Raw genomic sequence first — 25,842 nt, 5'->3', positions numbered from 1 at the left:
CAACCATAATAAATATGAACCAAGTGCCAAGTTCTGAAGTTTGATCACATGACCATGGGGATGCTCCAAAGGTCGTAACCGTGAAAAACAGTCATAAATTGGTAACTTTGAATGGTCACTAAATGCACTGTTATATGTCAAGGACTACCTGTGCTTCTAGATATCGAAATTGTCTTCTAGCTTGCTTCAAGGACATTGTGGTGTTTTTGTGTTTTACTTTCCTGTCTTGTATGTGGAATTTTTTTTAAAGCTTTCCATAAGATATTTGAATAATTTAAGATTTCCCACTCTTGGCAGCTTTAGGACGACACCTGATCTTCAACTCCCAGAATTCCCCAGCCAGCATGGGTGGCAGGGGAATTCTGGGAGTTGAAGTTCGCAGGTCTTAAAATTGCCAACGTTGGGAAAACCTTGGATTAGATAATTGCACATGAAGGTAGACTATATATAGCAGCCTCCCCTAATATGGGATCCTTTGAGTGTTGTTGGTACTAACCCCCCAAAATACCCTGGATACAATTTAGGTGTGTTGGTAGAATCCTAAGACACACAGAAAGCTACAATACAAAAAAAAGTCAAAGAAAAACGTATTGTAATAGAGCCTTCTGTTTTTCTTTTCCAATTTCCTGGAATCTTGTCCCATTCTTATATAGTAGACTTGTACTTGGGACTGAGTGAAACCACCGTTGCTTATGGACTGATGACTACAACTGGGACCAGAATTCCTGCTGCTAAATAAGTTGGATGTTAAGAGAGTCGTGCCCAATTTTAGCACCTTTTTTGCCATGGTTGTTAAGTGAATCACTGCAGTTGTTAAGGGAATCACAAGGTTGTTAAGCAAAAGCTGGTTCCCCCCATTGATTTTGCTCGTCAGAAGCCGGCTGGGAAGGTCACAAATGCAGATCATGTGACCATGGAAATGCTGCGACGGTTGTAAATGCGAGGACCACTTGGGAGTCACTTTTTTCAATGCTGTTGTAACTTTGAACGGCCATTAAACAAATGGTTGTAAGTCGAGGACTATATAAATAAACATAGTTCTGCAGCTGGAGAAGGCCTTCATATCGACTGACACTGCAAATCTGTTTTAAATCCGTACTGTCACCCATATTTGATATTAACAATGAAGTGATGATTGATTAACAATTATATTATCTTTGGTGTAGCTAATTGCTTTTTGTTTTCTGTTATCCCATTTTCTTTTCACCCTATCCTTTTGAAAGTGGAATATTTTGGGAAGGGAGGATATAGCTACACTACTATGTTGATAAGCAGCCTGTGATGACCTGGGGCGTGGCACAAAGGCAACAGCCAAAGAATAAGAATGAGTCCCTTTATTAGCTCCAACTTTGCCCCCAATGTCTCGGTTACTCTCTGCTTTGGAGAAAAACTCTCCCATGAACCTGCAACTGCCTTCGGCTGCAGATATTCCATCCAAATGTAAACAAGGACAAATAGGCTGAAAAACAACTTCTATTCCAGGGCAGTAGCTCTTTTGAATTCTGCTGTATAGTGCGGTATTGGTGCGGTGTCGGGGTTTGGGTTCAGTGTGTGGAGTGTGAAGGATGTGTGTTTGTGTTTATTTTCATGGTCATGGTCATGGTCACAATGTGCACTGAAGATGGTGTTTGATATCATTGTATGAGGTGTAATGACAATAAAGTAAACTAAACTAAACTAAACAGAAAACTTTAAATTATAAATCCAACAAGGCAAAAAAAGGTAATAAATCCAACAGAGCAAGTTAAGGAGTTCCAGAAATGAAGTAACATGGCAGTAGATCAAATCAGTTGGGAAGATGCAAAGAACTCAGATAAGAAGCAGCCACACTAGATAAACTCAATGTTTGTTCCCGACAACCGCCCCCGCCCATCTGCCTCTCCTTTAAACTCCATTCCTAGGTATGCCTTGTGAAGGGAATCAGGGCCCTTTCCTACCTCATAAGCCATGCAATCCATGTTGCTCTCTTCTCCATTCTTCCCTGCATGAAGAGGGTGTAAGCGTTCGTCTTCTTTTGAACCCCCTCTCCCCTGTTCTACCTCTTCCCTGCTCTGCCAAGCCTGACTTTGCCCTTCCCCAATTTCCTCCACAGCCAGTGAAGCCACTCTCCCGCTCCCTGTCAGCTGTTTGTCTTCCTCCTCGAATTCAGACTCCAGATGGGGGCATGACACAGCCCCATTTTGGGGCTGACCCTCCTAGTATTTTAGGGTTCACATGCCCAGAATTTTCCAGCCAGCCTATTTCAGGTTTCCCCAGCACATGGCAGGGAAGGCTACAGGATTCCTTTCTGCTTGTTATGCTGAAGGTTATCAGTGCTGTTGTTGCTTAAATGCAGTTGTCCTCAGTCTTTCTACTTATTGGTATAGGACACGATGCTTAAGAACCGTATAACAATCAAGGATTCCAATAGGGAAATAAATTACTTTTTAAGTGGGTGGCAGGCAAGACGTTTAATGAGCTACCGACTTTGAAAGTCACTTTGCAACAGAATGAAGATCACCGAGGGAAACTTTAAGGGGGAAAATAAGGATCACTGACTGTGCTTTTATTGAAATGGCTTCCCTCGTAGTGCTGCTGTTTTCCTATGGAGATGTCTCTGAAGGTTAGAAAGAGCAGGAAGCATTGGGATTAGTTTAGCTTTCTAGCTATTCGGTTTCTGCATCCGTTTAATTGTTCTATTGTTAGCATGCTTGGTACGGTCTTCTCTCTGCTAAGGAAAAGATCTACTTCAGTCTGTGGCATTTATCTTTGCAAAATCGATCTTTGAGGTGAGCAGTCTTAAACTCAGAAGCTGTAGCCTAGTTTACATATACTATAGTATGTCCCCAACACTTAAAAAAATAATATTAAAGTTGGAGAGATAATGGCATCACTAAAAAAAATGCATATACTAAGTATAATTCTTCTTTGTTATATACCCCTGATTTGGATATGTTTACAGTTTTACCAATACAGATCAGATATATTCTGTCACTTAGCAGAACTTGACTGATCTCAAACAAAACTGTATCTAGTTAGCATTTGGATAGGGGACCTACAGGAAATCCCAGAGTTCTTGGAACACTGGGAGATTAAAAAAAAAAAGAATCCAGAAGAAGGCAGTGGCAAATTATTTCTGAATTACTGCTAGGGAAACTACATAGACTGGTAGTAATCAGAACTTTTAACTTAATGTGAGTCTTTATATTGGCATGATGTCATGTGAAGCCACCTTTGTGCCAATGACATAGCAAAAGACTGTGATCTAGTCCAGTGATGGGAAACCTATGACCCATATATCAAAGGTGGAATACCAGAGTTCTGGGAGACACGTTAGTGTTTACCAAGAACTATTCTTGAGAGCATGTCCTATTCTCACACAGTTTTTGGAGTCTGCACAAGAACGGGATGTGCTCTTGCACAGCCCTCAGACCCTCTGGATATCGTGCAAGAACAAAATGTGCTTTTGTGTGGTTTTCGGAGGCTTCAGAGACCAGGAAGAGGATTCTCTCAAAAATCAAAGCCTCATGTGACCCAGAGTAGCCTCTGGTAAACCACAGGGGCCTGCAAATAGAAAGAAAACACCACCTGAATAATGCCACGTGGGAGATCCTGGGAACACTGGGACATGGGGGCAAACATGCCATTCCCCAAGGCCTGCATGCTTTGGGGAATGGGCATGAGGTGGCCATTTTGAGTGGCAGAGGTGGCACTAGTGCTGAAGTTGGGATTTGGGCCTTTAGGTCCAGCCTTGGTGCTGCCACCATGTGCCTCAGTTCAGGGTGACCTTGATGTGGGGAGGAAGAGAGAGAATTGTTCTCTTTTTGCGGGGGGGGATGACGTGCCAGCTGAGCGAAGTTAGGCATTTTCTGAATTTCTGAATCGATGGCCAAATAGTTGAAAGAAAGTCATGGAACTTTGTTTTTCTGCAGTGAGATTATCGTATGCACAAAAGTATCCAAAATGGAGGAATGGTTGATGGAACCTGCTGAGATGGCCAGATTGCCTTTTTTTGATCAGAGAAAAGCAACATCTGTATTTATTACTGACAGAGAAAGTCCTTTTGGACTTTGTGTGTAAAACACACACATATAAAACCCAAAGTTACAATTTTGACTAGACAGGCCAGATAGATAGATAGATAGATAGATAGATAGATAGGAGTCATGATGTAATTTTAAAGGTAAACATATAATTGTATTTAACAAATGCTGTAGAAAAAGATTGGAAGCCACTCCCTTGTATCTTTTTTTCTTTCTTTTCTATTTTTTTTGTACTTTTTCTTTTTTGTTGCACTTTTAGATTTTTCTTTTATTTATTTCCTTTCTTCCCCTTGCTTTTGTATTAGTATGAATTTGTTTTTATTTTCATTTTAAAATCTTTTAATATATTGTATATATATTTAGATTAGGCTAGGCTAGATTACAATATATAAATACCAAGGTGGCAGCTGTGACTGCATGATAACAGCCCCAGCTTTGATGGCACATAAAGGAGGGGCAGATTTGGCTGTATAGTTGCAGCCACCATCTTGATTGATTTGACCCCCTTCCCACACAGACAGCCATGTCTTGCCACTTTACCTATGTATCTTCCATCTCTTATTGCATTATCACAAATGGGCAAATAGAACAGACAAATTCTAAAGGGGAGAACTGTCTTTCCAAGCTTCTTCAGCCAATTTTCTCCCTCTTCCTAGCCATCTGCCCTCTTTGCATCCTTTAGCTACTTTTTTCTATTCCAGTGCCCTTCGGAATAATCTTTCATGAAATCATAGTGATTTCATAGGAGTAACATCTATCTGAACATCAAAATGCGACTTTCTAATTGTTCAAAATTCCAGCCATACCTTTGCTGATGATTATCTTGGGTTATTCGGAGGTCACTCATTGAAATATTTGCTCATTCATCCAACAAAGATCACAAGCTTGCTATATTGTAGTTTAGATGACTTGTTAGTTTTCCAGATGTCGCTCAAGGAGGTTCTGTCTGTTTCAGCTACAGCTTAATTTGAACATGCAATAAATCATAGGTTGAAATGAGTGCACATCTGAACTCATTGGAAGAAAGACTGAAAAGAATTTTCTAAACATGTAATTTATCCTTATAACCAACTGCTAATATAATTTAGGCCCTGAGTGGGTAGTTTGCTTAAATCTGAAAAGTTAGCTTTTGACTCTTGATAGCAAAGATAGTTGTCATATGTATGAACACAATTGTGTAGCTTTTCTCAATCTACATTCCCCGAAGTATGAGAAAACTCAAAGTTTCCAAAAAATAATAAAAAATAAAAAGGACAAAAACCATAAAAGCAAGTAAAAAAAGAAACAGCATATATGAAATCGTTCTGGCCAATCTTTAAATGCATCTGTAAACCTTGGCAGATGAAATAATATTGATTAGCCTTTTTATTGCTTTGGTAAAGAGACAAATTATTAAACAAAAAGTGAACACTTCAGTTTTCCAAGATAGTAAATGTAAGATTCCACTGTCTTGCAACTTTGAAAAGAAATATTTAAGACTGCTTTCCCCATACTTGATAAATACAGAATACTTGATATAGTGAACAATTCCAATTTGTAATATTTAATTCAAGAGTACATCCACAAGTTTAAACTATATTTATCTTTGTAAGATCATGCAAACAAATTTATTGTTGTTAAACCAAAATGGAGCAATAGTGGGTAACCCTTGAGTTAGGTTAATGGCATTCTATGATTCTATGGAATGTGCAGTAAATATGATTTTTGTTATTGTTGTTCAGTTACTGCAACAGGCAAATATAAACACCTAATCTTTAAAGCCACTGATTTTTTAAATAGGAGATATTTGACTTCGTTATTCCAGACTCCTGACAAATAATGCTTGCATTGGCAAAAATGTTTTATTATTTATTAAATTAAATTAATAAATCCTTATTTCTTGTTTATTAAAATGTACTGTTAGAATGCTCCAAAACAAATATTTAATACAGATAATAATTTAAGGGATTTACACTGTAATGTTTTGCATTGGGACCAAATTGTAACCAAATATTTTAATTACATGTAATTTATTGATAGAATGCATCTATATCCCACACTGACTCTTTCAGTTCTTGGTGGTCATTTTGCAGTTTTGGGTTTTTCAAATTCATTTTAAAAACATGATTTGAATAAGATGATTCAAAATACTAATCTTTTATCTAGATATCACTTTAGTACAGGTAATCCTCAAATTCTAATAGTTCACTGTGACTATTCAAAGTTACAACAGCATTGAAGAAAATGGACTTATGACCGTTTTTCACACTTCTGACCATTGCAGCATCTCCATGGTCATGTGATCAAAATTCAGATGCTTGGCAACTGGCTCATATTTATGACAATTATATGATCCCCTTTTGTGACCTTCTGGCAACCAAAGTCAGTGGAGAAGCCAGATTCACTCTTCAGCTGTGTTACTAACTTAACAACTATGGTGATTTACTTAACGACTGTGGCAAGAAAGGTTGTAAAATGGGGTGAAACTCATTTAACAAATGTCTCACTTAGCAACAGAAATTTGAGGCTCAATTGAGGACTACCTGTAGTTTTGTCTTTTGATTGTAGGGCTACTCTAGGTGGGCTGCAAAGTCTAGATGACCATGAGATAGCCTCAAAGGAACCCAGAAATATCTAACATACTGTCATCTTAGGTCACTGATATTTTTGCCAGTGGTAAAACCAGCTATTACCTTTCTTCCAGGAGCTAGAAGTGGGATAGATAGCCCTTATTCCTCCAACCCTTCAAAATAGGCTAGGCTAGGAAAGACTGGCCCAAAGTCCCACAGCAAGTTTCCGTTATTAAGGCTGGGCTCGAACTTGGTTTCCTTATCATAGTTTAGCACCTTAACTGCTAGACCACCTGTCAATAGTGATTCTATCACAGGATGGCATCATTTTGGATTCTGAGTCTAGGGCATAGGATCATTTTGAGTACGAAGGGAATGATTTGAATATGGAGTGGCACGGTAGGCAGGTTGAAAAAATCAATTTAATGTTTTGTCATATAACTAAATGTAGTGAATACCTCCAAGGCTTCAAGGAACTGATGGTTCTGCTGCTGCGTTTAACTGTATTTGGCCCATTTCAAGGTATACTCCAGACTGTTTGGTTGGGTGGCCTCTTGGTAGTTAGAAAGGCATTTACATATAAATTGAGTTCCCAAGCTTGACAGGCTGCAACAGAGCAGCTCTTTGATTAAGTAACAGTAGAGAAACAGAAAGCTCAATTAGCTACAAATTACTCCAAAGTCAGGCGCTAGCATCTGTGTGTTCCTCTTGCACCTTGCTGTCAGGACTCTCTTGCTCATATACCTTTTTCCAGAGGATCAATATATGTTGGACACTGCCTGGGAAATCCATGCGTTAGGCAGCTCATTCTGAGTTTCTCATTCACGTTGTCAGGCAGCTCAGATATGAAGAACAATCTTTTTTTAGTCTGCTTCTATGCATATGTTAAGTTTCAAATGGAAAGGAGATTTGGGGAGCCTTGTGTAACTAGCGGGGCTCGAGGAAGAAAAGAATGCAAGTAGTTGACTGGATAACTGTTAAGGTTTCCCCTATCCAGTAGCATCTGACTCTAGGAGGGCAGTACTCATCTCAGTTTCTTAACCGAGACAGTGTTGTCTGAAGACATGTCCGTGGTCATGTGGCCAGCATGATATGACGCCACAGCACAGAGCATGTGGTGAAACTTGGAATGCTCTTACCTTCCCACTGAAGTGGTACCTATTTATCTGCTCACATTTACATGCTTTTGAACTTCTAGGTGGACAGGAGCTGGGGCAAGGGCAGGAGCTCACCCCATCGTGTGATGCTCGGGTCTTGAACCCAGGCTGTCAGGTTTCCAGCTGACAAGCTCAGCTTCTTAACCGCTAAAGTCATCGCATACCCAATTGGCTGCAACTAGAATGTGACAGGATTGTTGGGAAATCTGAATGTATATGTGTATCCTAGGGTGGGAGGGGGGAGAGAGAGAGGGAGAATTTGGAAAAAATCAAGTGGCCAAACTTGACTTACAAAGGGCCAACATAAATGTAACCTGTCAATACAGAAAAGTTGCACCAACCTAAATATACTAAATATATGGCAGATTAAAAATAAAACATCTGTATGAGAAGATAAACTGCTCTGTGCCATTGAACAGCTTGCCTAAACCTTTTGTGCTGGAAGAGATTCTTTTGGTGCACAGTTTGAGTATCTTCTGCTTCAGATGCATACACGTGGATGAAAATATTTGCTTTATTGGTGTGACATTGCTTTTTATGCTGTTCTGTGGGCAATCTGCTTTTTCTGTGGGGATGTCAAAGTAGGGTTGACAGAATCGTGTGTAGCTCAGCATTCTAGCCTATTTATACCCTCTAAAAATTGCATGCCTCTTTATACTTCTTTTTGGAACATTGATGGTTTAGAAAGAAAAAAAAATCTCGGCATGAGAATCTCATCAGGAGCTGGAAATTCTTTGTGATGTATAGTACTAACCATCACACAGGGAAAACCATGTAAATGCTACTGGGGATCAAACGCTGAAATGTATATGAATAATATATTAGTAGATATACAGAACATATAATTAAAATTGAAATGGTAGAGCAAATTTATAAAATATTTAAGCAGAATGGTGGAGAACACAGAAGAGATCCGCATACATTCCAGTTAGTCATGATCCACTGTTGGCTCATAACAGAGCTCAGTTAACAGGAAAAAGATGTTTCTCACCATAAAAACCCTGAATCCTTAAATCTTTAGGCTGACTTTTTGTTGTGCTGATAACTCAAAAGCTAAGGTGGCTGTTACCCAAAATTGGATTGTGGGGTACTAGAGTAGAGGGAAAAAAGACAGGGTTCACCTGTATACCATGTTTCCCTGAAAATAAGACCCAACTGGAAAATAAGCCCTAGCATGATTTTTCAGAATGCTCATAATATAAGCCCTGTCCCCAAAATAAGACCCAGTTAAGATTGTCAGCCAGATGAACCGTACTTTGGAACCGTATTTCTCTGAAAATAAGACCTAACTGGAAAATGAGCCCTAATATGTCTTTTGGAGCAAAAATTAATATAAGACCTGGTCTTATTTTTGGGGAAATATGGTAGAGGTTTTAGAAAGTTGACACAAATTGAAATTGTATATTTTTCCTGTTCAGTTTAGGAGAAAAGTTGATAAGAGATCTATATTATTTCTTTTCCCCCCACACTGGAAACAAACAAACACTGTTAACATTTTTATTTATTATTGTTTTTATTTATTTCCAGTCAAAGAATAAAAATAATTAAAATGCAATCTAGGGAAAGGAAAGTACATAAAAAAGGGGAGGTCTAACAAGAAATATGAAATGCTATCAGATCTTTTGATAATTAATCATTATTTTTGATCACAAACCAAACTCAGACCCAGTATCTACTAATATCAGTGTAAGGCATCCAGAAAGTATCCGTGATATCAATCACTCTGAGACATTTTCTCTCCAACTGATTTATTTAGAAACATCTGGCATGTCAAAGGCAATTTCCCAAAGTGAAATTATTTTCTTGTTACACAGAATCCACCTTCTCTTCTCCCTTCTCTCCTCCCACTTCTACACTTCATAAATCACAAGAACCAATTAATTGCAACTGGAATTTCTTAATACAACATATAGAATAACCTTGAGCTTTTCAACTCTTCCACCCCCCCTTCTATGAAATGTGACAGCTGAATTTTAAAGCTGACAACCAGTGACAAATGACCCATTTTGACAAATTTCTGTAAGACAAACTTGCAAATAAAATGTGCCCTTTATAGATCATCCCACATGTTTAGTTAAAATGAAAGTTATTAAACTGTAACACTAGGAATAATACAGTTGCACTGTAACAAAATATGGAAGACCATCTTAATGATATTGTTCGAGTTTTATCTCATAAGAAGGAGTGTGATGTCTTGAGTGGTTGGGACGTTGAGCAGGAGGTTAGCAAGCCTGTGTTCGAGACCCAGAAAGCTGCTGTGGGGCGGGGTTGAGCTCTTGTCCTTCACTCCAGCTCTGCTGGGGACATGAAAGGAGCACCCAACTGGGTGTCCCTAGGGCAATGGTGATGTCACTGGTGAATCCTTTCACCCCGGAAGCGCCTCAGGGCGTCTGTTACAAGTGCGAAAAATTAAAAGCTTTGAGAAACAGTCTCATGGGGCACTGTCTGGCCAACCTCGATTGGATTCCAAAACCTAGGTTTCAGGTCTAGGTAATACTAAGAGGAAACCACCAGGAATTACCATTCCTGTGGTCTCTAGGTATTAAGCTGCACCCGACAGGCTGTAGGAAAGCTAAGACTGGTTTTATTGAGAGTCATCTTGCAAACCTGATTGTTTTGAATCTCTTTCTCCTTATGTCCATGTGAATTAGAAAGGTGTCTGTCTCAGCTCCTTAACACACTTTCTGTTTGCTCTGGCCATAAGATATTTAAAACTTAAGAGAAAATGGACCAGGTTCTTCTCATGACTAGGAGCTCAGCCATCTGCTTTTGAGATCCATGCCACTTTTGGCTAACTAAGGCTGCCGGGTTGGGTGGTTAAGGTGTGGTTGGGTTCTAGCAATGGCTAATTCATCCTTGAGAGAAGGAATTGTTCCTCTGCCTCTTAAGGAGGCATTGGCTTATTGTCTCCATAAGAAGCCTGTCAGAGCGTTTGCAGCGTGACTACCACTAGGGAGCAAAACACAGCACACAGAGACTTAGACATTTAACAGTGGTTTATATACAGCAGTTATATACAGGTATATACGTGGTAGGCAAAATACCTTAACAAGTAAGCAAACTTCTTCTTAACTCTTCTTAACACACGGAGAACTCTACAATGAATACTGGACACAAGGAGAGAGAACTCACCCTTTAATGGCTGTCTTTATATAAACACCTCTTAAAGGGATAGAACCCACCCCCAGTCTTAAAAGGAAAAACCCACGTTATGCTGATTCATTCTTATTACCTCAGCCTATATTGCATCAGCTTCACTGCCGGTTGGCTCTTAAATCCCAAGACTTTAACAAAGCCATTGATATATGCCACCATATGGACAATTTTCATCCAGTGCCCAGCCTCCCTTTTTTAAGGGAAGGTTGTTGAGAAGGTGATCACACAGCAGGTTCAGTGAACCCTGTATAAAACATGACTAAAATCTTTTCCATCAGGATTTAGGCTTGGACATGGGACAAAAAATGACATTGGTTGCATTTTTTGACGATCTCTAGAGGGACGGGGTCGTGTGTCCGTCCTAACTGTACTTTTACCTCTTGGTGGCTTTCAGTGCCATTGACAATGATGAGCTCTGAGGATTGGGAACAGGCGGCATAGTTTTGTGCTGGTTCTCTTCCTTCCTAAAAGACTGATACTAGCTAGCATTGATCTGGAATGAGATATCTCACCATCAGTCCTACTATGTGGGATGCCTCAGGGTTCAATCTCTCTCCACTTCTGTTTAACATCCATATGCAGCCAATGGAGATCATCCATTGTCATGAGGTGAGGTATCATCAGTAACTGGTAATACTCAATTAGACGCCTCCGCCTCTGGTGAACTAAACAAAGCTGGTTAGCTCTTTGGCTTTCTACACAAGAACATTTTCTCAGCCCTTTTCTAAGAAAATACAGGAAAATACTTTGGATCTTCCTAGCCAAAGCCCTAGATTATGGAACTTAACTAACCGTGTGCTGCTCATGTAACTATACAACTGCATAGTTTTACATGTAGAAATGGTAAATATATACAAAAAAAAATAAGGAATCTCATGCTAAAAGTAATGAAGCTCAATCTTTAGGGATGAAAAGGGGAGATAACAGAAAACAAGGGAAAGAAACAGTCACAAACAAACAATTAGGAATAAAATAAATATAATCAGTTGATTTGCTATATCTTTGAAGAAGATCTTGGATTCCACACATGTTCATTGCAGAGATGCTGGCTGAAGAAAAATCTTCTGACTGTTTTGATGTATGCAAGATCTTTTGGTTCCTCTGACTTCTTCCTTGCTTTGCTCTTTTTATGAATCCCTAATCTTACAGGTGAATGAAAGCCGACTGCCAACTTTAGAGAGATTTTTTTGCTTTGCCTGGTCGAGGATTACATTTTGTCTTTGCTGCCTGTCAACTAGAGAGTCTTGGACAAATTGCCACGGCCAACTTGTCACAGCCATCTTGCTGTGGCCATTTCCACGTGGCCATCTTGCTGAGGCCAACTTGCTGTGAGACAACTCGCCATGGGACAATTCCATGCAATGTTATCTGCCACTGGTTCTTCGACATTATTTCCATTTTTTTCAATAGAAATAATGTTGAAAGAACAGAGGCAGATAACATTTATTGCACTGAGTTATCCCACATGGAATTGTCCTGCACTGAGTTGTCCCGTAGAGAGTTGGCTGCAGCAATTTGGCTGTGTCAAGATGGCCGTGGTGACATAGCCACAACAAATTGGCTGTGGTGAGTTGCCCCGTTCTCCATCTAGACTAGTGCTTCTCAGCCTTGGGAACCTTAAGATATGTAGACTTCAACTCCCAGAATTCTCCAGTCAGCCATGCTGGGAGTTGAAGTGCATACATCTTAAAAAGTTCCCAAGGTTAAGATATATTTAGGCAGTACATCAGGAAGGTACTTTCCTAGTTTTAAATGCAGAGTCTAGTTTTCACCAGTTGTAGCTTCCTATAGATGAGATTTCACAAAAGAGGCTACTTTGGAAAACCAAAACTAAATACATCTGCCAGACATCTCAGCAGAGGACCAACTTATCAGATTTCTTCAGGGGCACCCTGGTGCCAGGCCAAATTTTGGGATTGCCATATATCCCAGCCAGGATGTATTTTGCAATAGAGGAGAAAAAATATGAATGGTTCCTGGGTACTGTTTTAATTAGCTCCTGGTCGGTTACTTGGGCAGCAGGACATTAAAATGATGCAAAATCCAACATTTACCTTGAAATTAATCAGGAATAGCATTACTTCCTTGAAATATTTTCCACTTTTTTCTTTAGTTTTGCTATTTTGGTAATGGGAAATTCCTCCAATTTTGTTTTTGTTTCACTTCAATGTTAATCCATGGTGTGACCTGCAACAGCATTGGTGGTTATGAATGACTCTTCTATACCTTTAATATCTATCTATCTATCTTTTTCCCCCTCTTTCTTCTCATTCCTGCCAAATGAAGACCAGGAAACGACAGGCCTTCCTAGCAGAGACATGTGAAAACAATGTGAGAGAGCTGGAGTCACTTCTGGACAGCTTTACTATGTCAAGCCAGTGGACAGCAGGTTAGTTGAAGCTATGAAATGACAGATGCATCTATCAATGCTCCAACCTCACTAAATAGGGGAAATCTGCAGATGCCCCTTACATTCCCTCCTCTCAACATGCTTTGATTCAATGACATGCTAAGAGCAGCTCTCACAGCAGTTGAGTGGCCTCACTGGCTGAGATGGGGTGACTGAATGCAGACCTGCTGTTGTCAGCCCAAACTTGATTTACAAGGGTTGGATTGTTTGTGATTGGCTGGGAAAGGTTGCGAAAGCCAAATGAAAAAAAAAAAAAAACGTCCTGACAACCGACTTACCAGGGGAACAGATGTTTTTGATTGCACTTGAGCCAAATTCACAGGCAACCTTCAGCTACTTAAAGGTTGTGTGTTCAGAAAAAAGTCGTGTAGGACACAGAGTTCATCACATGACTCTTTGCTGTGTTGGTTTAAAGTGATGCTAAAGCAAATTCCACCCCAATCCAAGTGTAGAAGTTAGCTTTTTCCCCTCCTCATTGTCTGCCCTGCATCATCAGTAATGTTAATTTCAAATGGAGGAAAGTGCTGAAAGAAATTTCAGAGATGAAAGGTCATTTTCCCTCATTTTTGGGAGATTTGTTGAGCCACTGTAATTCCATCTTTAACACACATCTGCCTTTCTTTCCAATTGGTTTGCTTCTGTTAGCCAGAAGGGTAACCAAAGTCACAAAGGAGAGTTTAACTCTATTTGGGCAAACACTTGCATTTTGCAGAAGCAGACGGTATGCCTTAAAATGATCTCCTCAAATGGTATCAAGTAGTCTTAAGCCTAGGCCAACCCTTTCTCGTTCCTCCCAAAAGTGAAAAAAAACAACCATATTTTAATGACTTCTCCCCCTCTTCCTCTCTTTCTGCATAAATCTGTCCCATCACTTGTATTATTTTTCAAGACTAGGCTGCCAGTGGGCCACCCACATTAAGTAAGGGGGGAAGTAATTCTAGACAGAAAAGGATCCTGGTAATACATCCTTTTACAATGACAGAAGTGGCACTGGAAGACTTTTGGCCTTCGGTTCCATGGTGATGCAGCCCCAGTTTGTATTTATCATGATTTTGGAAGCAGGGACTTTCCCACTACATAGCTGAGATTTGTTTTCTTCTTTCACACAGCGGGGATTTACTCGCCGTTCCCTCTTGCATTTCAGCTTTCACTGCAAATGAGTATTGATGTAATTACCATGAATTTTTCATGGCCCTCATCCAACCCAGCCAAAGGTTTGGAACCAAAATCCGTTCTGCATCTGGGGAGATAGGGAAGACACACAGGACAAAGCTTAGAGAAACCAGGGAACGGAGAGTATTGAAATTGGCTAGGAGCGCACTCCCTCCTTTTCAGAAGCATTGAATACATTTCTGAATGCAGTGTTTTTTGGAACCACTTGGTTAGTGCAGAGGTTTTGGCAAAGGAGATTGAGCTGCCTGGAAAGAAAGAGCCAAGGCAAAGCAAGTTGAAAAGAATTATTTCACATGGAACATGTGCTTTTGTACGTAGGTATTATTTTTAGTTTTAATGTTAGAATTGCCTTTGTTGTCTTGGGGGAAAAGATGGTGGTGGGAAATATGCCATATCTTATTTTTGTGGGATGATTGCTTTCTTGTCTCCTTTCTATAGACTTAACATTTTTACAATGTGCCACTACATCAAGCAGACTCATAGGTAGGTCATATCTTGAGGCTGAACAGAAGAATAGGTGATATTTGGTTGTTTCCTTAAGTCTTTTTGACCAGGGTCAGCACATTGAAACAAGAGAGACCAAATGAATGATTATGGCCATTTTAATAAAGAACTGTGCCCCAGTTTTTAAGTAAAGTGGGGGTGGAGAATGTAAAGGGTGGCCCCTTTATGACTTGTGGACTTCAACTCCCAGAATTCCTGATCCAGAGTTGAAATCCACAAGTCATAAAGCGGCTTTCATTCCCCACCTCTGGTGTAAAGTAAATCATACATTAAATAAATAGCACGTTTGTGGGGCTGAGAATTTGGACACACAGTCCTCTAAGGGTAATATCAAACACAACTAGTATGGCAACTATTATCGTTTGCTTTAGTTTTTTTCTTTAGGACAGGGGTGGGCAACTATGGTCAGCTTTATGACCGGTGGACTTCAATTTGCAGAATTCCTGAGCCAGCCATGAAGTCCACAGGTCATAAAGAAGCCATAGCTGCCCACCCCTGTTTTAGGCATACAAACCATTAGTAGTGTAGCACTGGGGAGGGGTGGAAATGCAAGACTGTGGCATAGACAGATCTGTGGAAAACTGCCTTACCAGGACATAGGAATCACAGGACTGGAATGGAATTCATACTTAAGCTGCCTTTACTTATAAGTTGAGAATTTTAAAATATTTAAACAAATAGAAAGAAACGTGCAGTGTGAGAAGTGAGCAGATAGCCATCAGTTTTAGCTGCTGTGTATTTCTGATGAAGTGAGCTGCAGCTCGTGAAAGCTTATGCCTTTTAATAAAATTAGTTAGGTGGATGAGGTGCTATCAGACTGCTGCTTAACAGATGTATAGGAAATGTGGTTCCTTTTTAAACATCTAGTATATTTTTTCTTTTAACATCTTACCTATTAAGTTTATTATTCCCTCTGAGGAGCCCAGGAAGCCTCTCATCCCAGATAAACTAATATTACATTTTAATATCACGTGACTTACCTACTTCAGGTTATCCCCTTTATCCAATATCTTTCTCGTAAAATACTTCTGCTTGATATGTTTATTTAACGTTTCTTAGTACATTACCTTTTCTTGAGGCAGCGGTTAATAGAAAGACCAATTGTTGCCAACTGATTTGCTGGCAATGTGTGCAGAAGGCTTTCCCACACCCAACACACAGATCCAAATTATAATCCACTCACAAACTCACACTCTGCACCCCTGTCTGTATATTTTCGGAAAGTATATATGTTGCTAGTGGGCATGAGAGACTGCAGCCCAGAAATTTATTTGAAAGTATTCCCGTAGAGCAATTCTGTATTGCTCTATTGTCATTGACAGATCATCCATTCCATGGTTCATTTTACACTGATCCTGCTCTTGGAAGCACAGTTTTATCCTGGTCTTGTTGCTTTCATTGGGCTGTGTTCAGAAACTGGCATTGGAGAATGATTGTTTAGCATCATGGCCTTTCGCTAATGGGCTTCTTTCAGGATTCCACCCTATTGTCCAGTGTTGCTCAACACCTTCATGAAACTACTCTCGGAAAGTATCTGGAATTTTGGAGAACTATTGGATATTGCTTAAGTTTCACAATGGGTTAGATCAACTAACTTTAAGACTTGTGGAGTTCGACTCCCAGAATTCTCCAGCCAGCATGGGAGTTGAAGTCCACAAGTCTTAAAGTTGCCAAGTTTGGAGATCTCTGGATTAGATAAAGGAGAAGCAGCTGAAATTACATTTAATCAATCTAAAGGTATTGTTGATGAGTACAAAACTGAAATTCATCTGGTTTTGAGTTGTTTTGGACTTCCTCAAAGGTGCAGATTTGCAGTGCTTCTCGATCCTCAACTACAGTGATGACTGTAACAAAGAACAGTTTGTATGTTGTTTCCACAGATATCTGTGCCAGCTGTTTTTCTGTATGATCTGGCCAGATTCAGTGGTGGCCATGCGGTAATACAGTATAGAAATCCAATAAATAAAATCAAAACATCCTCGAATTAAACACTTTCATTATTCTCTCATTTTGATAGCTTTATTTCACTTCACTTTTTGTATTTCAACGTCCACAGCAAAGAGATTGGAGACATCCGGGGAAAATGCATTAGAATAATTCTTTGCTACAAGTTGTGAAAGCATCTGACTCTCATGGTTTTTATCAAGAATAATTGTGGCTATGGCAAGCAGAAATTTTGGTTGCAATAATGACAATGAATGGATGAGAAACAGGAGAGGTTCAGTGTAGATACAGAGCACATTTTGGATTGAAGCTCCTTGGAGTTGCTTTTCCTTCAAAATAAAATTAGCCAATTTAAAGAGTTTTATTTTTAAAGAAAAGAAATGTGAATAAAATGATATGTCCTTGGCTTGTAGGGTCTTTAGTCTTTAGAATAAAGAATTATGCTGGCTGCATCTTTCTTTTCTTTTCTTTTCTTTCTTTCTTTCTTTCTTTCTTTCTTTCTTTCTTTCTCAATATTTTTTTTAGATTGCTTTTTTATATGATAGTGATTTTGAAATGTGAGATGCAGAACTAATTGCCTCCAAAACCAATATGTGTGGAACAACTCTCTTAATAAAGGCCTTTAATATCTCAAGAAATCACAGTGATCTCCAATTGTCTTCAGAAAGTTATTTGCATATTCCTTTAGATATGTTTCATAAATACAGATTTTTATAGAAGCTAACAGTGCTCAGTTTTGGAATATTGTATAGAATTGAGGATTCTGGACATATCTGCTTAGCCTTTATGTAGCCTTAAGACCTTGGTGTATTTAACAATCATTTCCACTTATGCCTTTTGAAAACTGTATTTAAAGCACAATGGCTAAAAGTATATGCAAATCATATTGTACATCCAGATCATGCTGTTTCCAGTAACTTTAGAAACTTATTTTTAAAATGAATAGCATCCAATCATCCTATACCTGTGTATGCTATGTATGCTTTCATTTTGAATACCAGTACTCAGGAAGAGTAGAGTAGGAATAGGAATAGGAATAGGATAGCATAGCATAGCATAGCATTCTATTCAGGGTTCCAAGTAACACACCCATAGCAAATAAAACTCCGAGGCAGGTAGATTCCTCAAAAAATAGTTTTATTGGATATATCATGTTGGTATTGTTCTGGTGAAAACAGACTCTAAAGGTTCCCACGATTTTCACCTAATTAAAAGTAAAAGTTTTTCCCCTTTCCCAAACATTCAGTCACATGGTCCAGTCAAGGTGCCATCCGGTCGCCTGGTAATATCTCTCCTCCTCTCTTTGGCCAGGTGTTAGAATGTCCTTGGGGAAGGTATTTTGTTTTGGCTACAAACCCCCAGCTATCTCTATTCCCTCCTCCTTATCCCTCAGCTCCAGTGTGGCAACTCTGAAGCCTCAAAATGGCTTCTGTCAGGTCAGCTTCACAATAGCTTTATTTAGCCAAGTGTGATTAGACGCATAAGGATTTGTCTCCGGTTCAGAAGCTCTTCAGTATACATGCAAAACACAGAATAATAATAATCATAATAATGATATCAATAAGAAGTCAATTATGGTAGTCTGAATTCTCAGACATCGTGCTTCTAATGAAGTGACCATTGTTTGAACTATTAATTTTACATTTGGTTACAGATGACATGTTGTCTGATGAACCATGATTTAAACTCTTGATTAGGGTCTGCCATGACTACTTAATTAATGAACAGTGAAAAGACTGTTTTTGGGAAAAAGAGGAATTAGGAGATGTCACTATTGACAAATGTGGCCATCAGCTAAATTAGGTTAGATAATCATTTGGGTTTTATTTTTCATTTTTTAAATGTACGGGGTATGAGAAGAAATAATATTTTGAGGTTTCAAGTGCTTTAACTTGCACCCAGGCAAAATAGGAAACCCTGTGGTCCTTTGGCATAGAAAGAAAGTTTCTTTCCAAAATGCATGGCAGAACATGAATCACTGAAGGCATGAATGTCTCTACGCTTGAAAGCAAATGTTTGTTTCGTTTGGAGGAGGATCTTTTTTGAACAACACGCAGAGTTGCAATCATTAGATACCTTTAAATAAGATTGGAGGTAGGCCTCAAGATGTGTCGGAAAACAAGCCAGAGTTCATATTTTTTCATGTGGTGAACTGTAGCCATAGTGCAAAAATTCTTCAGCTTTATTTGATATTAAAGAACAGATCCACCAGTGTGCCTTGGAGAAAACAAGTTCGACATTCTGTATTGTCACTGGAGCCCACCTGATTTAAATATCTCTGTTGCTCTTGGAGAAGTTTTCCTGTCTCTCTGTTCAGCTCTCAGGGCTTTGTTTTGATTCTGCATTTTTCTTCAGGCATTCATAAGGACAAAGATAAAACTCCGAGCTTCACTCTTGTCCTTGAGACTTTGAGGTGTACCTTGACAGATTACCAGAACAAGCAGGAAGAGGCATCTAATGAGGTAACAGTTGCATGGCTCAGCTCCACGTATATAGCCTTCAGCCCACAATGCTAGAGATTCCTTGCTTGTTACAAAGGTCAAAACACTGGGAATGTTGAGTTGACAGCTTTTGCAGAGAAGAAGAAATAATTTTTTTGTCACAGCTCTTCCTTTAAGCTTGCCCTGTGGTCATGATTCCCTTTAACTTAAGAACGTGTTTAGCTCTGTGTATGTATTTATGTGATTTTTTTTTGTTGCGTTGAAATGTTGTAATGCCCAATTATTTTAAGTTAAGCTCTGTGCGTGACTGATTTTTATTACCCATTTAAGATTTCACATTCAGTGCAATATGTAGAACTATGTTCACATAGTTTACTACAAGTGTTTACATCCAGTACAAATTGATAGCAGGTGAATAAATGTAGAGACTTTAGCACTGGAGGGGTAAATGTTACATTTGATTTCTTTGCTGTCTTAATGTAAAATGTATGCATTTTAAGAAAGATGTTTCTGGAGCATTTTTTGTTAACATCCTCAAAGGAGAAATAGTTAAATTTGGTTTTAGCTTTGTTTTTAGTGTTTAAAATTAATTAAAGAGATCCTTGTGCCCCCACAGTGTACATAATCAGGTACTGCTGAATTTATGTCAGTTTGGATTGTAATATTGTATTCACGATTCAAAAGTAAACCTAATTGCACTTTGTAAGATTTCTCACAGCACTGTACATCTCATTACCTTCTCAGATTATTCAGTTCACTTTAATGCGGTTATTGATAGAGCTATAAAACATACAGGTTTGATGCCACTTAAGTACATGAAAAAGGTTAGATTTTTTTTTAGCAAACTTACAATTTTACTTAAATATACAAAATTCTTACTTTAGAATGTGTTTGATCCACTATAATATTGAAAACAAGAACTAAGTTTTAAATCCTTTGCAGTCAAGTCTTTCCTGCTATCTGAGAGCCACCAAGTAAGTTACAAGGGAAGCAGTTACACGTGTTGGTATACTACCACCATTACTTAGCTTCTTTTGTTAACAACCCACATGCTTAGTGGCCTTTGGAGGTGAGAGCCCTTTAATTTCCACTGTGAATTGTTATTTGGGAGGATGAACATCACCTGATCTTCAACACAGCTGAAAAGCCAACTCAGCAGGCTTTGGCTGAGGAACATGTTTTGTTGCGAACTGATGCCAGAGACAGCAGTGGGAAGAGACCAAAGGGGTGACTGATAAAAAAAAAAAAGCAGAAGGAATATTCTGTCAGCAAGAAGAATGAACTGTCAGGAAAATAAATTGCAAGCAGCCCAGGGCCAGCAGATGACCTGCCACAAGACTTCCCAGTAGGACTCAATGGGCCTGACCCTGAAGTTGTCATATGGAGCCAGAGACCACAGCATACCCTCCTGATAGGCAGATGGGGTAGCTCTGTGCCCTTTCTTTGCCTTGTTGGTAGCAGTCCTGTCTTCTGGTGTTCTGTTTTCTTTGAACTGTAATTAATAGCTGAACTTCTTTTTTTGAGCAATTAAACAGTGAAATAACCAGAGCCATATTCAGAAAAAAAAGGCCTACCTTTATTGTGCTTGTAAACTTTCCACAGCCATTTTAAAAATGCTTATCATCATAACCTTTTTTCTACTGATTTGTTCAATTAGAGCAACTTAGTAGTTTTACCATTTAAGCCAAGTCAGGCTGAGATTATGAGGCTAAACTCATTTATCTATAGGCTCTTATTGAACTTAATGACTTGCAAGTAAATGTGCATGCAACTGCTGCATTAAATTAATAAATTATTTGGGGGAATCCAATCCTTGCAGAATGGAAAATATACTGTACCTAAGGCAACTACAGATACTAACATACAGCAGGCAGCGACACCACCAGAAAGGGAACAACATCCTTAATTTAGTGTCAAGCTGACCGTTGCTGTGATATCGGCCATTTTACTCCCAGGAAAAACAGTCAGCATGAAATTTCAGCTTTAGTCTATAGGCAGTTAAGCTGAAATTTCATTTCCCTTGAATCTGATGTATTGTTTACTACATTTTTTTTTTTTTGCTAGCTAGAGAAAATGACAGTTCTTTCTGAGAAAATGGCAAAAGAACTTGAGGCTTCCCAACACCAGCTCAGATCTCAAACTCAAGAACTTCAGGTATCTACCGTGTGTCTTTAACATATCTGTTAACTTAAAGCTAAATAAATGTATATTCTTCTAATAAGTTTTGTCTCGATTATAGTTATAACCTTGAAAAGTTTTAATCAAAGAGATTTTGTTGGTGCAACAGTATATCTATAGGGTTTAGGACTATTGATGAGTGATGATGGTTTTGAAAAATGCCAGTGCAAGAGGCCTAGAGGTAAAATAACAGTTCCACTGGGATCCCACTAGTTGCTTTGTTTAATTTAAATGTTAGCCTTTGGGGTAAACGGTCTTGTTTGCGGGACATTCAGACAAGTACATCTGAAGAGAGTTATCAGATAAAGAAGGTTGTGCTTTATTGCATAAAACCTTTATCTTTCATTTTTTATATACTATTTTTAGGTAAAACACGACAGTCTGACTGATACCAAGAAGGAATTAAATAATCTGCAAACTAAGTGTGCAGACAGAGAATCTTTAATAGCTACATTAAAAATGGAACTACAAAACGTATTGCATTGCTTGGAGAAAGAGAAAGTGTATTGTACAGAATATAAAAATGAAATTCAGAAGCTCACAGAGGCTTATGAGAAGGATACAGAGGTATTGCCAGAAAAAGTCTGTCAGAAATATTATTTAATCTTTACCTTTCATTACTATATATATATTTCTGTATATCAGATCATTATTTTTTTTTGCAGATACGGATTTATGCCACCGCAATAAGAAATCTAAATGATTGCTTTCCAATGTTTTTGTGAACTTTTATTTCTGGCATTATGTTTTGATTTTATTTTTCCACTTACGGTTAACCTGGCTTGTTTTTCCATTTTCCCGCCATTTTTACCCTTTTGTTTCTTGTTCCTTTCTCATTATTGTTTTTAATGTTTTAATCAATGTATAAACTACCCAAAGTTGCTGGACATCGGGTGGCATATAAATGTAATAAATTGTTATTGTTACTAGGATTTAAAAAATATCAACTGCTCAACTAATCTGATTCTTTACATGTAAAGAATATCGTCATTCTCTTGAGATGAGACATGTAAAATATATGCCTAAGGAATTTTTGAATGTTAATGTTTAGCTGAGTGCAAATACATACATTCGAAATATGTCTGCATTTGGAATAGATTAACTGTTTAATCCCTTGGCACCAATCCCTATTAACTGTTTCAAATGGCAAGTCCAAGAGATGAGAAGGACCTATATCATTTTACTCACCCATCAACAAAGTCAACTTAGCTTGCCTATTCTTTGGATAGCAGCTGATTATAGTATTGTGTACAGTAATTGTTTCATGAAGTGTTATTTTGAAACATGCTTTCCACCCTGATGTTTATCCTGTTTTAAAAATACCATCATTTGCTTGTGTTTAGAGTTTCATTTTCTTTTGCGCTCACAGCTTTTCTGCACTAGGTATATTAAATATATTCTCTCTCTCTCTCTCATTTTTTTATTTCGATTGTGCTACATATTGAGCTCATTATTCTAACGAATCTGAGAAAGAATGCCAAGCGACTAAAAGGAAACATTATTTCCACCCTTCTTCCAGTCTGGGATTTAAATTGTGTCCATATGAATCAGCTGGAATTGTTCTGCTCATCAGATAGTGATTAAAGTAGAGGAAACTAGAAGCCTGACAATATTGTAAAGTCAGCATGTCTACAGTATTGTGGTTGGGTTTAACATGTGTGAATTGATTCTAGGCCTTTGGATTCCTTTTCCAGGCCAAATGGATGATTACTATGCTTGGTTTATCACAGCCCAAGCAAAAAGGACAGAATGGCGACAGATTACATTAACAAGGAGAAATGAAAGACTGAGTGGAAATGCTTTTTGTTACTATTTTGCCATGTGTTGTTGGTGCTTTCTTCAGGTCGATTTAAACACTGAACTAGAGTTGGAAGAATCACAACAATAATTCTGTTGTTAATGCTTTTGTAAAGTTTGTTTGGAAATGGCTTGGGTTGGACTGCGTCTAAAGCACGCTAAGAGCAGCGGAAATCTTTTCATTGAAGATAGTGGGGTTTGGATCACAGGCTCAAGTTTGGGTTGATCTTTGCATTGAGCAAAACGATGCCCAATGGGACTCTTTTCCCATTTACATTAATGAAAAAATGTTTCGGTGTCCAAAGTCAGCAGTAGAGCTGTTAAAAGAACTATTTTATTCTCCAAGCAGATTTGTTCTTCATTTAAAGAGTTGCATGCGTGCAATTTTTAAAAAGATGCAATGATATACTATAACTTTGCTGCATAATTACATTAATTATCCCTGGCTCAAAGTATTTAATAAAGTTACCAATAAGAATAAATTAAATACTGCAGTAAACATGAAACTAGCAATTCAGAAATCAAAGTATTTTACATAGTATTTTACATAGTCCTGTTTGTATTCCAAATTATTCATTTTGTGTGTGTGTATGTGTGTAGCAAAAAAACTCTGGGTGTGAAATAGGGGAGAAGTAGAGCTGAACAAGCTGTTGTTTTTTTCAAGAGCTGCTCTGTGTTTAACACTTAGTTTATTCCCTGTGCAAACTGTTAGTATGATCTTTTTTATTCATTAAAAATTGCCACCAGCATTTTATTAATAGATACAATAATAAAAGTACTACAAGGTCTGATTCTCTGTGATCTTTAGTAGGCTATGCATTCTAAACTTTACTAAACAAGAGGAAACACCTCACTGCTTAAATAAAAGGTCTGCAGGTCCAGGATCAGCCCTAGTGTAAATATAATAGTCAATTATCTATTTTGTGATTTTGATTAATTTCTTGAGCATAGGTCATCACTTTGGAACACTCGTTTATTTTTATTTATATTTTAACATTTCAATGTAGAAATATTTGCCATTAACTCTTTCTCCCTCTCCCCTTCCTCTTTTCCTTTTATTGGTTTCTTTTTGTCTCAAAAATTGCATTGCATTTTGCAGGAGAAGCTAACTTTCCTCCATACTTTGTACCAGCACTTGGTAGCAGGCTGCGTACTTATAAAGAAATCAGAAGGCATCCTGGATAAATTCTCGTGGTCGGAGCTTTGCACAGTCTTGCAAGAAAATGTTGATACGTTGATCTCAGACCTCAACAAGGCTAATGAGAAGGTACTGTCCTCAGGCACCAGACACCTCTATTAAATTCAGTGACATTTGTCCACATCACAATATTGTTAAAAAGGACTGACATTCATCTTATTTCAAAAAGAATTTGGGTGTTAATAATTCAGTACCGTTAATTATGGCTTGTCTACAGCTCGGTTTGATGCCATTGCTGTGGGCATGTAAATGTGACTGAAGTCTGTATGAAATCTCTAAGCTCCAGCTTCTGTTCAGGACTTGCTAATACTATTAGCCAGTGTTAGCCACAGGGACCTAATTAAAAGAAAATAAATTAATCTTACTGATGAAGCTATTCAAAGGACTGAGTCATTTACACTAATAAACCAACTCTTTATCTCAGCATAAAACAGAAACAAAACGCACTTGTTCAAGGAACATCCTCTTTAAAATATTTGCTGTTGGGTTGGAGGAATTATTTGAGGAAGGGGGATGAAATGTTTCTATGAAATGCCAGGTGCTCTTTGATCCTTTTGGATTTGTAAACATATATAGAAATTGCAAATCTATACATCATACATTTTAAGAAGATAATGTTTAAGAAAGCTTAACAATGAAGTTCATGCATACATTGACATGACTTGTTAGCTGAAGATACGTTTAGTAAAATAAGATCAGGGTTTTTTTTTAAAAAAAGAAATGTTTTGTTATGTACAAATAGCTGTACAGCCTATATTTTAACACTTCCATCCATCTGCATTCCTGACTTGTTCACTATGACCATAGTTTTCTGTGATCTAGGAGAATTCTAGAGTTTGGTCCTCACTTAGATCAGGCTCCCCAAGGATAGGAAGAAAAGTATTTCATATGAGCTGAGCCATTCATCTCACATTCAGGTTTAAGGCAAGCCATAGGAAATGAAGTATAACTCGAAGGAACTTTATTTTTAAGTTTAAGAACCAGTTGATGCAAAATGATAGCAGAGCGTGCAATCAGAAATTCAACCAGTGTCTTAACCTAGAAGAAACCTGCTGATATAAGCTTCTGGGCAAATGTCCCAGTGGGGTAGAATGCTTCTAGGAGTTGACAGGCGGGCTTAACTAGATTTGTATTTTTGGCTAACTTTGAGCAAGTATAGTTTTAGTCTGGTTTTTAGCCTTGTTAAGATTAATAAAGTTCAATTCAGTTTTTTAAACAATGGAAGAAATAAAATTGGAGGCACAAAGGCAAAATGAAACCAAAAGCTTCTAACAAACCAACCAACCTTTTAAAAGTATGGCAAAATAATATGG

At 38.2% G+C, this 25,842-nt stretch overlaps 1 protein-coding gene across 5 annotated transcripts in view; it reads left to right on the top strand.

The window, feature by feature from the left end:
- The window catches only part of CCDC171 (coiled-coil domain containing 171), a 178,228-nt gene that overhangs the window by 43,667 nt on the left and 108,719 nt on the right, over nucleotides 1-25,842 (top strand). For 4 of the 5 annotated variants that reach the window (XM_026718389.2, XM_087926587.1, XM_087926585.1 and 1 more), the window contains 5 exons: nucleotides 13,171-13,273; nucleotides 19,271-19,377; nucleotides 21,421-21,510; nucleotides 21,901-22,101; nucleotides 24,431-24,598. In XM_026718389.2, coding sequence (XP_026574174.2) covers nucleotides 13,171-13,273; nucleotides 19,271-19,377; nucleotides 21,421-21,510; nucleotides 21,901-22,101; nucleotides 24,431-24,598 — 669 coding nt within the window. The remainder of the gene's footprint in view (nucleotides 1-13,170; nucleotides 13,274-19,270; nucleotides 19,378-21,420; nucleotides 21,511-21,900; nucleotides 22,102-24,430; nucleotides 24,599-25,842) is intronic. The other variant, XM_087926588.1, reaches the window with a different exon arrangement.

Source organism: Pseudonaja textilis, chromosome 2 (assembly GCF_049901715.1).
Source record: "Pseudonaja textilis isolate UNSWEBS1 chromosome 2, rPseTex1.2, whole genome shotgun sequence".
NCBI classification, from domain to species: domain Eukaryota; kingdom Metazoa; phylum Chordata; class Lepidosauria; order Squamata; family Elapidae; genus Pseudonaja; species Pseudonaja textilis.
The sequence above is the reverse complement of the archived record's forward strand: the minus strand, read 5'-3'. Positions and strand labels throughout refer to the sequence as shown.